General features: G+C 40.9%; 1 protein-coding gene across 2 annotated transcripts in view; it reads left to right on the forward strand.

Moving 5' to 3' along the window:
- Positions 1–9,831, forward strand: part of Rheb (Ras homolog, mTORC1 binding) — a 51,087-nt gene extending 41,256 nt beyond the window's left edge. For both annotated transcript variants that reach the window (XM_020162017.2, XM_074060495.1), the window contains 4 exons: positions 5,283–5,339; positions 5,446–5,493; positions 6,536–6,617; positions 9,326–9,831. In XM_020162017.2, the coding sequence (XP_020017606.1) occupies positions 5,283–5,339; positions 5,446–5,493; positions 6,536–6,617; positions 9,326–9,418 (280 nt within the window). In that variant the 3' untranslated portion in view covers positions 9,419–9,831. The remainder of the gene's footprint in view (positions 1–5,282; positions 5,340–5,445; positions 5,494–6,535; positions 6,618–9,325) is intronic.
- Positions 9,832–10,499: the final 668 nt, after the last annotated feature.

The raw sequence follows: 10,499 nt of genomic DNA on the forward strand, positions 1-10,499 counted from the left end.
AAACTAGCATTAGGGACACCTAAGCATGGATACCATTAACATCTTGGATTACTTCTTTCCGGTCTTTAGTTTAGCATATTCACATTTGCTTCCTGAGTGCCACCTACGTTGTCTCCCATATTTAGTGTTTGAAAGTAATAAATGGCTGTATAAGAATCCTTGTTCAGTAATAGGATACTTACCTATTTATTGTGTATATTTTGTTACTAAACAGTACTTGCATTGGCTTTTATATATCAAATCACTGCCTGCTTTTAATAACTTGAGACTTGATAATTTTCTTTTTGACTTTGAAGAACACCTAATATAAATTAGTAGAGCAGTTAACCCTTTTTATATTAGTTACAAAAATTTTCTTAATGCTGGTTTTATATATTTTTAAATTTTATTTTGCACATGTTCTTCCCTCATACTTGTTCAGTAGTAGTAGTATTCTAAAATATTCTGGCTTTGATTTTTCTCTTGAGACAAAACCTTGCTACATATCCCAGGCTCACCTTCAACTTGTGATGCAGGTGCTAGGATTACAGGGAATGCACCACTACATTTAGTTTTTTCTAAGATTTTCAGTTTAAATGCCTGCCATATAATGCCTTGACCAGAACAATTGAATATAGCAAAACTCTAATGGTGAGTGTTGCAAGATCAGATTCACTCATTTCTGCATTCCTGTTATTTCACTAATTAAATTGAAAGACACTATTCAGGTTCCTTCATTAATTGTAAATACAATTTTAGTCTCTGTGGTTGCTGGAAAATATTTAATGTTGGTTATTTTATAATTGTTACTCCACACAGTTAAAACGTTTGGGAAATTTTTTTATTTTAGTTTTGAATTCACATACATTAATAAAACTAGGATTTCATTGTGATAATTCCATACATGTGTACATATACCTGGAACACATTCACCCCCTCCATTTTATTTCCATTCTCCCCTCTCCTCCCTCTTTTTCCAAGTAGTGTTTAGTGTTAGTTTTCAAACAGAATTACGGGTTCTATTGTGTGTCTTCAGTGTGTGTATACCTCCTCTGTTCACTCCTTAGTGTCCTTTCCCACACAGCCCCTTTTAGATTCACGCCCCATTATTGTTATTGTTGTCATAGATACCGCCTTAGGTCAGGGTTTCACAAATGAACAAGAATATCTGATGCTTGGCCTTTTGATCTTGACTTTTCTCGTTCAGCATAATGGTCTCCAGTTCCATCTGTTTTCCTGCAAATGACATAATTTGGTCTTTCTTTATGGCTGAATATGTATATGCATACACATACACACACAGTTTTGGTTTTTGTCTTTTTGAGGTACTAAGGTTTGAACACAGGGCCTCATATGAGCTTGCTACACAGGCACTCTACCACTTGAGCCACTCTGCCAGTTCCCACAACATATTTTCTTTATTCATTCATCAGTTGTTGGGCATCTTGGCTATTTCCAGACTTTGGCTTATTGTGAAGAGAGTTGCAAATAAACATGGCCATGTAGGTGTCTCTCCTGTTATTGACTGAGAAAACTAGGTGTCTACATAAAAAGGAATGAAATTAGACTTGCCAAGGACTTTTGAGAAGGCTACAGACAACCTCTGCAGAGCAGAGAACGGAAAGCTTGCCATGTTCTCTTGGCAGTCCTTTGCACATTCTGACTGTTTCCCTCACTGCAGTTGGGTGTGTGGTGGTGTTTTATGGTACTTTTTACCATCTTTTAATGAGCATACATCGTACCTCTCACCCATGAGGAAGAGAGAAGTGGTGTCTTGTTCTTTTAAGAAAATGAATTCATAATTATTTGTGAATATCCAAGAAATAGGTTAGTAAAGCTTTCTAAAAAGGCCATCTTGTTGATCAGGATGGCCATCATTTTTACTGAAGTTAGCCTCTGCCTATAAATTACAACAATTTTATTTTGTGAAATAAAACTGAAGGTCTTAGATTATTCCTTTGATTCATAAAGTCCCTGTAGAATTGTTTCTTGCAGCTAAACAATACACCTTCTATTTTATAATTTCTAGAAATAGACAGAGAACCCAGATTTGATAGCTGGAATCTTAGGGCTTTCATTTGTCTCCTACCAGTGTTGGACAAGTCCCTTTGCAGTGCTTCAGTTTAGCAGCAGTGAATTAGATACAAGGAGGCAAAAGAAGACCTCTCCAGTGTGAGGCAGTTGGGATAGCTACTTAAAGATGTTAACTTTTAAGTAATTCTGTTAAAGAATCAAAAGGTGATGTGAGAGCTGTGTGTGGTGGCATACTTCTGTAAACCTACCACTTGGAAGGCCAAAACAGAAGGATTACAAATTCAAGACCACCTTTGATTACATAGTGACACCCTGCCTCAAAAAAATAAAACAACTAAGATGTTTTCAAACAAATCTACATTCAGCCATTAATATTCTAGAATGGGGCCTCAGTCAACTTTGAATATGTCTCTTATATATCCATCCAGAATATGTTCATTGTGATTTCTATTTGGTTTCTTCAGTGTGAGATACTTGTAAAGCAGTCCAAGTCTAAACTACAAGTCTGTAGGAATTTTCTCTCACTAATCTTTTTCTGTGATGCTTGTGAGATTGAACTCAGGACCTCCTGCACTTTAGGCAAGCGCTCTTCCTTGGGGCTGCACCCCCAACCCTCCTACTATTCTTTTGCAGTTGTTTCCGCACCTTATTAAGGAGCCAAATCAGCCTACAGTATTCAACTTAGAGTTTTCAGAGAAGCAAAAATTGTCTATACTCATATTTCCAAAGTCTATAACAGAAAGTTAAATTACGACTGAATTCCTGGCATAAACAGGCATTTGGGAACAAATGGACCCTTTCTAAATGAGTATGCTTTTGAACTAGTGGGAGCTATTGTGCACTGACTGTTTCTCCAGTGGTTTAGCCACAGCACACAGTATTATTACACTGAAACCAGTACCTGTAAACAAATGTGTATCACAAGTTCCTTTCTAGTGTATAGTGCTCCTACCATCTTTTTTTTAATGCTACTTTTCAAAAGACCATTAAATTGATAATATCTTAATATACTGGCTTGTGACCAGCAATTCAAAATTGTTGGCTTCAACTGTTCAACCTATTGTTAGCCTAGCAAGTAATTTAAGTGGAGGCTGGCTGAGAGAGTCTAGAGAGTTCTCTTGTGAAGATAAGAATGTGGAATAGCGTGGCATGGACCTTGCTGTTACAGGCTTGCTTTGCTCACTTTAGTCCATTTCAAGATGGCTCTTTACTGCATTAGAGAAGCTCTGATCTTTTTTGGCAGCGGCAGGGGGGTGATTGGAGGGAGGTGCAGCACTGGGATTTGAACTCGGTGCTGTGCTTGTTAGGCAGGCGCTCTACCAGTTGAGCTATGCTCCCAGCCCTTGCTCCTTCTTAGATAGACTCTGAATTTGCATTCCTATGGTATTAACCCATAGGTCCTAATGCAGTCTGTTAGACCTGAACAGAACCAATGCTATTTTTCATATGACAGAGATGAAAATAATTTGGAGACAGTAAGAGGGGTTATTTCTAAATATTAGTTGCCTGTTGGTGCATAACAAACTATCTGAAAGTTAGCAGCTTGAAACAATGCACAACTCTGTTTCCAGGGTTAGAAATGTGGCTGTGGCTTAGCTTCTGCACTGCTGCAGTCCTGTCCAGAGGATTGACCAGGGTAGAAGGTTTTCAAGCTACTTCATGTGGCCTTTGTTGGACTGATCTCAACTCCCAGTTAATGTACCAAGTGGTTCTCTCTATCAGGACAAGGGCACAGCAAGAGTCAGAATCCTCAACAAGATGGAAGATTAGTCTGTCTGTAACCTAACCTTAGAGTTGGCATTCCAGTACCTTTGCCATGTTCTGTTCATTGGAAACAAGTCACTAGGTCCAGCCCTTGCTCCAAGAGAACACACAAGAGTGTAGGTCCAGGAGGGGGCAAATGCAGCACATGCTACAGAACTAACTCTATAATGCAAAGTACAGAGCTTAGGACACCCATATCCTATTGTTGACCATCGGTGAGCTTGTGGGGGATTTAATTTTTATTTTATCAAAAATAATAGTGTGCATAGTTTAGCCAAGCACTGGTGGCTCACACCCCTAATCCCAGCTACTTGGGAGGATCGCAGTTGGAGGTCATCCTAGACAAACGGTTCATGAGACCCCCATCTCCAAAATAGCCAGAGCAAAGTGAACTGGAGGTGGTAGCTCTAACAGTAGAGCACCTGCTTTGCAAGCACAAAGCCCTGAGTCAAACCCCAGTTCCTACCCCCCACCGAAAAAAAAAAACATATTTCAAGATAGCATAGTATATAGTGCATTTGGCAGGCTTCCTGTTCCAAAGCTTGAGATACAACAGTGACCAAAGGCCCACCTTTATGAATCATCTTATTTCTGTCTGTTACATCGCTAACGAGATGGAAAAAGCTGGGGGTGGGATGAGAAATGTGAGAGAACTTGTGGATTCATGAAGAGGTCTAAGACGTGACATTGAGTGAAGACTTGGCAAGAAGTGAGGGAGGGAGTACATTCAGGGAGAAACAGGTGGAATTGGAGTCAAGTTGGGTTGGGAGTCATCAGAGTGGGTGCCCTTTAGAGCCTGCTGCAGCAGGTCTCTCTGGCTGAGTGAGAACTTGGAAGGAGTGGCTGTTGCGTGCAGCAGGCTGACATGGGGTACAGTGCTCCAAGTTGGGCCCCAGGGAGAAGGAGGGGAGGGAAGAGTCCACCGGGTCCCAGTAACTTTGAAGGCACCTACAACAGGCTTTCTGGGTGAGGGTGGGAGCAGTTTGTGACCACTTACTGGCATATTAACCCCACTGTGACGTCATTGCCGCATACTTAGATCGATGCATCTCCAGAAGATGTGTAGTTGAGAGCTGACTCCAGCAAGTCATCAGCACATTGATTATATTCAAAACCAAGAGAGATAGTGGTCGCTCTTCACTTAGAAAGAAAAAAGCAACAGAGCTAAGCTAGGGTGCTCCAACTCAAAAAAGTTCCACAAACCTCAGTTTAAACATACACGGTTTCGTTCTTTGCTGGGTGAGTTTGGAGGTTAAGGTTGGCATTTACGTGGTTTGTCACCCTAACGCTAGACTGTCCCATCTAATTGTCACACCTGTTTCACTTGGAATAGTCTCAGTAAGCATGACTGGGTGTAAAAAAGCTTGGTAGGGAAAATGCAAGAATTCTCTGTGTTCAGTTTGTGTTAAAATGGTGAGTCTAGGACGTTTTGTATTTTTTCTATCAAACATTGTATGAAAACTTCATTAAAGTGGTATCTAATTTCATACTTTTTTGTCTTCTAGTTTTGAAGTGATTAAAGTTATCCATGGCAAATTGTTGGATATGGTGGGGAAAGTACAGTAAGTAGTGCAGTTTTATCTTTGCTAGATAAACTCATTATAATAATATATTCTAAGCAATAAAATCTGTCACTATTTGTCATGTTTTGTTTTTCCTTGTAAATAGAATACCTATTATGTTGGTTGGGAATAAGAAAGACCTGCATATGGAAAGGTATGTAACTTTAAATCATTACTGATTTATTAAATCAAGTCTAAGGTGATTTAGTCACTGAAACATTTTTAATTATTGTTCTGATGGCAAGTATATTTTCAGTTGTAGGGTTTTATCTATTCACAAATGTAGTTGTGCACAGCAGAAGCAAAACAGCATAAATACCACATTTCTTCAGAAAAAAGAGCAAGCTTTGGAAAATTCTCTTGAGGTTATCTACCATAACAAAAGTAGCATTCATTGTTTTCACTAAATAATTTTTGAGTAGGGGGCTAGGATCACAGTGATGAACACGGGGGCAGGGACACTGCACTTAGTGAGCTGTGGCAGAGTGGATGAGACTGGAGCAGCCTATACATATGAACTGTGAGCCCTTTCAGAATTTTCTTTGTCCCTTGGGTACTTAAAATCTAGCAATGAAGTAGGTGATTGTGACAGATATTGAAGTCTTTGGAAATACAGTCATGTTCTCTGAACTCTGAGATCTTGCTGGACCATGGGTGACCCCACAAGGCATTGTCTGTTCTGTTCCCCAACCCAGGTGTGACTAAATGCTCCTGTGTTACTTTTTTTTTTTTTTTTTTTTTTTTTTTTTTGTGGAAAGGGGATTTGAACTCAGGGCTTTGCATTTGCAAAGTAATCACTCTCCCACTTGAGCCATGACTCCAATCCATTTTGCTCTGATCATTTTGGAGTTGGGGTATCGAGAACTATTTGCCCTGGCTGGCCTCGAACCTCAATCCTTTCAGCCTCTCAGTTAGCTAGGATTAAAGGCATGATCCACTGGCTCCCAGCCCTGTGTTAGTTCTTTCTTTCTTTTTTGGGGGGATTGGGACATGGCAGGAGAGGGGTTTAAACTCAGGGTATCCTGCTTTCTAGGCAGACACTCTGCCACTTTAGCCACACTAGCACCCTGTGTAACTTCTTGATGATGTGATAATGACAACACAATTCTGCTTCATGAGAAAGTTGATCGAGTATTTCATAAACTAATTATAGGGTGTTTGACATAATAAAAAAACAGAGTGTTCTTTTCCCTTAGGGTGATCAGCTATGAAGAAGGGAAAGCTTTGGCAGAGTCTTGGAACGCAGCTTTTTTGGAATCTTCTGCTAAAGAAAATCAGGTACTATCTGTTTTATTCTGAGCTCTTTTTAGTCACAGGTGTGTGCTCTCCCAGTCAGCATTTGACTCTTGTTTTTATCATTCTTGTCTCACTTTTAGCCTTTCTGTGTTTCTAACACCAAGCTTTGGGGTACTTTAGGAAGCACTATAAGAAGTTCAGTCAGTATCCTACTTGTAATGGGACCTAGAATATTTGTAGGGCAAACAATAAATAAAGAAATAATCCTTTTTTGTGAGCACTTACTGTTTTTTTATCACAGACTGGTACAGAAATTAAGTCAAGCCATGGAAGACTAATTTTGTAACTGTCTCCTCCCCCTTTTTCTGTAGAGTGAAAGCGAGTCAGTTGCATGTGTTATTTTTAATGTATGATTAAGAGCCATTTTCTTCCCAAATTCAGCCTTCAGGTGGCCCTTTAAGAGCTCTTAGGAAGGAAGGATGTATGTCTCTTTTAGAAGGCCTCACATTACTCCTTTATCCTCCATGGCCTTAATTTGGACTCATGTTCATTCACCCGACCAGTGGCAGGCTGGCTCATCTTACACCTCCATTTTCATCATTTCCCTTTGCTGCTGTGCTAACTTCCCCAAACTACTGCTCCTTCCTGCGGGCTGTATAGTGCCATTCAAGCCCTCAGTGCCACAGCACAGGGACTGTGCTGTTTCACGGTCACTCCTCTCCTGCTCCCTTAAGCATCGGGGTCTTTTGTCACACTCAGTCTGACTTGACAAGTTCTTTCTTTAACGTCTCCTTGCATTCATAAGGTGTTTCATGGTTTTAAAGCATTTTCAGTGTGTGAATAAGTTTTCAAGTGTCTGAGGAAACTTAACACCAAGCCAGAGAGAGTGACTGGCTGCTGCTGCTTGATGAGGCCAGAGAGGCAAGAGTCAGCCAGCATCACTCTTCCTGCCCTGCTCTGCCTTATGATAAAAATCCTTCCTCCTTGAGGCACTACTTAGGATTCACCTTCTCAGTGACCCCTGAACTGAATAATCATTTCTTCTCTCTTGCCTCCTCAACTCGTTCTGAGATCCAAGACATTTTAACCTTTATGTTCTCTGTAATGTTGAATGCAATGTTTTGTGACTAGCAGGTTAGGTGTCAAACCTGTTCATTCCTTTGTCCAGATATGGAGGGGAATTAAATCTGTATAATTGGCTCCTGAGTTCCAGCTAGCAAGGAATTATCTGAATCAGTTCAGTTCCAGAGTATATAGATAGTGAGAACTCACAAGAGTTGAGGTTAGCAAATAGAAGACACCTGTGTTTTTTAATTGAATTAACCCAAACATTTCTTGGATGCCTGCTGTGCCCTTGATTATCTATTGAATTATCTAGTTTTAGAAGTGAAAAAATTAAAATCTAAAGAAGTTAAAGACCAAGTTCTAGAATTAAATTTAAATGTAGCCCAGATCTCATCCTTTATCCTCTATATAGTATGTTCTGATAATCAGGTGCTCCTAAGCCAGTGACCTTCATTTGACAAGAGGGATGTGCCTGGGGTTGCCTTGAGATGAGTTAGGATCCCAGGCACCTCATTCCTGACAACTGGACGGAAGTCAGAGGATGTGGAGTTCTTTTATGAATGGAACTTCTGTTTTCCAGTAAAATGTAAAACATCGTTATCAGTAGAGTAGAGAAAGGGGGCTGGGAGAGCATGAGGAGAAGGGGCGAGCACAAAGCCTCCCTCTGCAAAAGCGATGAGTCCAGGAACTGTAGTTGGGTTGCTAGGCAGCGCCACTGGGTTCCTGCTCATGGGTGTAAAATGAGTCACAGTGTGTGCCCGCCCTGGGTTTTGTCTACTCTGCGATTGTGGCATCATGCAGGTAGACACTTGCAGAAAGGGGAGATAAACAGTGACCACAAGGGTTGACTATGGAATCAAACGTGGCCCTGGAGGAAAGTGAGACCAGGAAGTAGCCATGGGACAGGGTCAATATAGAATCAACAAATTGGGTCCATGTGGGGTTGAGCATTATTGGACTCATGATATGAAGAGAAAGTGAGCTAGGAAGACAGTGTGGTGGGATACCTAAAACAGAGGAGGGTAGCTACCAGTAGTGATGAGACCTGGGCCTGCCCATGGAGCTTTTGAGAACAGTGGTGTCTTTTCCTTAATCACTGATGGTTTTGTTTTCTTTATCCTTCAGTGAAAGGATCTCCCACCTAAAGTAATAGTGATTCCTTGCTGGGAAGGACCAGTGGGTTCCAACCACAGGATGGAGAGCCAGGGCTGTGGTGGGGGAGGTGCAGCTATCAGAGGAGAGCCAGGAATGGTGCCCAGGAGGACTGAGCAACAGTCATTTGGAATTGCAGGTGTCTAGAAGCAGGCAGGGAGGTGAGAGATAAGAGTCAAAGCTGGCAAAGGAGGGGGGCAGGGAGGGCAAGAAGAGCACCTCCCTTCTGGAGTCTTGGGGTGAGATGGAAAATGCCCCCTTGGGAAGAAGCTGTAGGGAAAGCAGGTCTGCAAGGGAATTTGAGCTAGAATCAAGAGAGACCACAAAAGTCCTGAGGACTACGTGGGAGGGGGTGGGGTGGCTGGTGGGAATGAGGAGGCTCTGAATTCAGGGGCTGATGGGGGAACCCTTGGTGTCTACCTACAGGAACAGAGTGGGCACCAAGCCTTCTCAGTTCTGTTAGTGATGAAGTAGGTATCGGGTTCTACTTGAAAACTAACCCTGTCATTCATTAGCTTTCTCTTTGTTTTCAGACTGCTGTTGATGTTTTTAAAAGGATAATTTTGGAGGCAGAAAAAATAGATGGGGCAGCATCACAAGGAAAGTCTTCATGCTCAGTGATGTGACAGTTCTGCCGCAAAACCTCGGACACTGGGAATATATTCTACCTGAGGAAGCAAACTGCCCGCCATCCTTTCAGATAAACTCTGCTGCTTTTCTGTTCTGTTAACCTGAAAGATATCATTTGGGTCAGAGCTCCTTCCCTTTCAGATTATGTTAAACTCTGACTCTGTCCAAGTGAGTTCACTTCCATTTTCAAATTTTAAGCAATCATATTTTCAATTTATATATTGTATTTCTTAATATTATGACCAAGAATTTTATCGGCATTAATTTTTCAGTGTAGTTTGTTGTTTAAAATAATGTAATCATCAAAATGATACATATTGTTACACTACTATTAACTAGGCTTCAATATATCAGTGTTTATTTCATTGTGTTAAATGTATACTTGTAAATAAATAGCTGCAAACCTTAATCCTTTGTGCTACTTGGCATGGCTTTTATTTATATATTTATTTATTTTTATTTTTATTTTATTATTCATATGTGCATACAAGGCTTGGTTCATTTCTCCCCCCTGCCCCCACCCCCTCCCTTACCACCCACTCCGCCCCCCCCTCTCCCCCCCACCCCCTCAATACCCAGCAGAAACTATTTTGCCCTTATTTCTAATTTTGTTGAAGAGAGAGTATAAGCAATAATAGGAAGGAACAAGGGTTTTTGCTGGTTAGATAAGGATAGCTATACAGGGCATTCACTCACATTGATTTCCTGTGTGTGTGTGTTACCTTCTAGGTTAATTCTTTTTGATCTCACCTTTTCTCTAGTTCCTGGTCCCCTTCTCCTATTGGCCTCAGTTGCTTTTAAGGTATCTGCTTTAGTTTCTCTGCGTTAAGAGCAACAAATGCTAGCTAGTTTTTTAGGTGTCTTACCTATCCTCACACCTCTCTTGTGTGCTCTCGCTTTTATCATGTGCTCAAAGTCCAGTCCCATTGTTGTGTTTGCCCTTGATCTAATGTCCACATATGAGGGAGAACATACGATTTTTGGTCTTTTGGGCAGGCTAACCTCACTCAGAATGATGTTCTCCAATTCCATCCATTTACCAGCAAATGATAACATTTCGTTCTTCTTCATGGCTGC

This window comes from Castor canadensis, chromosome 2 (genome assembly GCF_047511655.1).
Source record: "Castor canadensis chromosome 2, mCasCan1.hap1v2, whole genome shotgun sequence".
NCBI lineage: Eukaryota > Metazoa > Chordata > Mammalia > Rodentia > Castoridae > Castor > Castor canadensis.